The 1,259-nt window shown below is 46.9% G+C and overlaps 1 protein-coding gene across 1 annotated transcript; it reads left to right on the top strand.

The window, feature by feature from the left end:
- Nucleotides 1-691: 691 nt before the first annotated feature.
- On the top strand, nt 692-996 carry PPTG_24315 (hypothetical protein; the record flags this gene model as incomplete). The annotated part of the gene is made up of 2 exons (XM_008916342.1): nt 692-701; nt 767-996. The coding sequence occupies 2 exons, from the start codon at nt 692-694 to the stop codon at nt 994-996; spliced, it is 240 nt and encodes a 79-aa protein (XP_008914590.1).
- Between the last annotated feature and the right edge of the window lie 263 nt (nt 997-1,259).

Below are 1,259 nucleotides of genomic sequence, written 5' to 3'. Positions count from 1 at the left end.
TTCGTCTCGTGGACGTACTTCAGTTACAATGAATACCAAATCACGTAGATAATATGCATCTACAAAAGAGACGTCCAAAGTTGCGAGGTTCCTCCAGCACAGCCAAACTCACGATCAGCACTACTCCTGCTGCAAGCCACGTCACCTTTTGGTTTAAAACACAAGAATAACATTTTTATTCTCTATGAGATCCTCCTCACCTCGTGATACGCGTAACACGTTCTGCTCTCTTTGGTTAGTCCTCCCCAGCAGTCTAAATTCTCCACAAAGGAGCCCAGAACACGACATCGCACCAACGAGGTAAAATGCTAACTGTCGCATTCGCTATCTTTTCTGTCCCACGTCCCACCCATAGCTGGTTTTACGGTCATTCGTGAAAATGTTGATGCTTTTGCGGTCAGTGTTGATAATACTCGTAGGTCACAGTCGCAAAAAGCGAGATTTTCGCGGATTATGGATGTGTAGCTTGGATATTTGTGGTATATACGGTTCAACACTATACTCCACGACAAAAATATATGGACACCTGTGTTGGTGTTCATATCTCAGTAACTACTGAAAATTTGAGGACGCTATTTAGATATGATGCTCGAATCGTATTGTGCGACTGCCGGTTTGTGGTAAGAGCCGGTCAATCGTAGCACGTCAGTAGGCTCCTATCACGATAACTGGGAAAAGCACTGCGACAAAAATGGACAGCGGTTTATATTGGAATTTATTTGGGAGGTGAGTGATGGTAACAATGTACCCACTGGTTCTCATACAGCATTTGTATGGGAGGGGACCAAGATATTTTGGAAGAGGAGTGGGAGGATCAAGGGTCTAGCTGAGGGCGGCTTTTCGGGCCGTGAGATCACTCGGCGCGTGAGGCGCTCTCCTCAAAGGGCCGCAAAAAGCAAGCTGGACAAGGCTTTGTTAGCGGCACAGGGCCAGCCCAAGGCCCAGACGGATCGTCAAGTGCGTCAGGTCGTTAGGGCAGCTGCTACCGGCGACTAAACGGCAAACGAGGTGAAGACTACTTACAACCTGCTATGCTCTATTAGAACTGTTCAGCGTTTGCTGTCCTCCGTAGACGTTCTAACGTACTATAAAATGGACAGAACTCTACCACTAACAGCGGAGCACAAGGCAGCTCGCTTGGAATTGCTGAGCGTCTTTCTGTGGCGGCTCAGAAAGAAAACGTTTGGAAGCTAATAATTTTTTTCTGATGAAAAGAAATTTAACCTAGTCGGACCCGACGAACCCGACTGCTACAAGTT

The sequence above is a fragment of the Phytophthora parasitica genome (genome assembly GCF_000247585.1).
Source record: "Phytophthora parasitica INRA-310 unplaced genomic scaffold supercont2.82, whole genome shotgun sequence".
In the NCBI taxonomy this organism is placed as follows: domain Eukaryota; phylum Oomycota; class Peronosporomycetes; order Peronosporales; family Peronosporaceae; genus Phytophthora; species Phytophthora nicotianae.
This window is presented reverse-complemented; position numbering and strand designations above follow the sequence as displayed.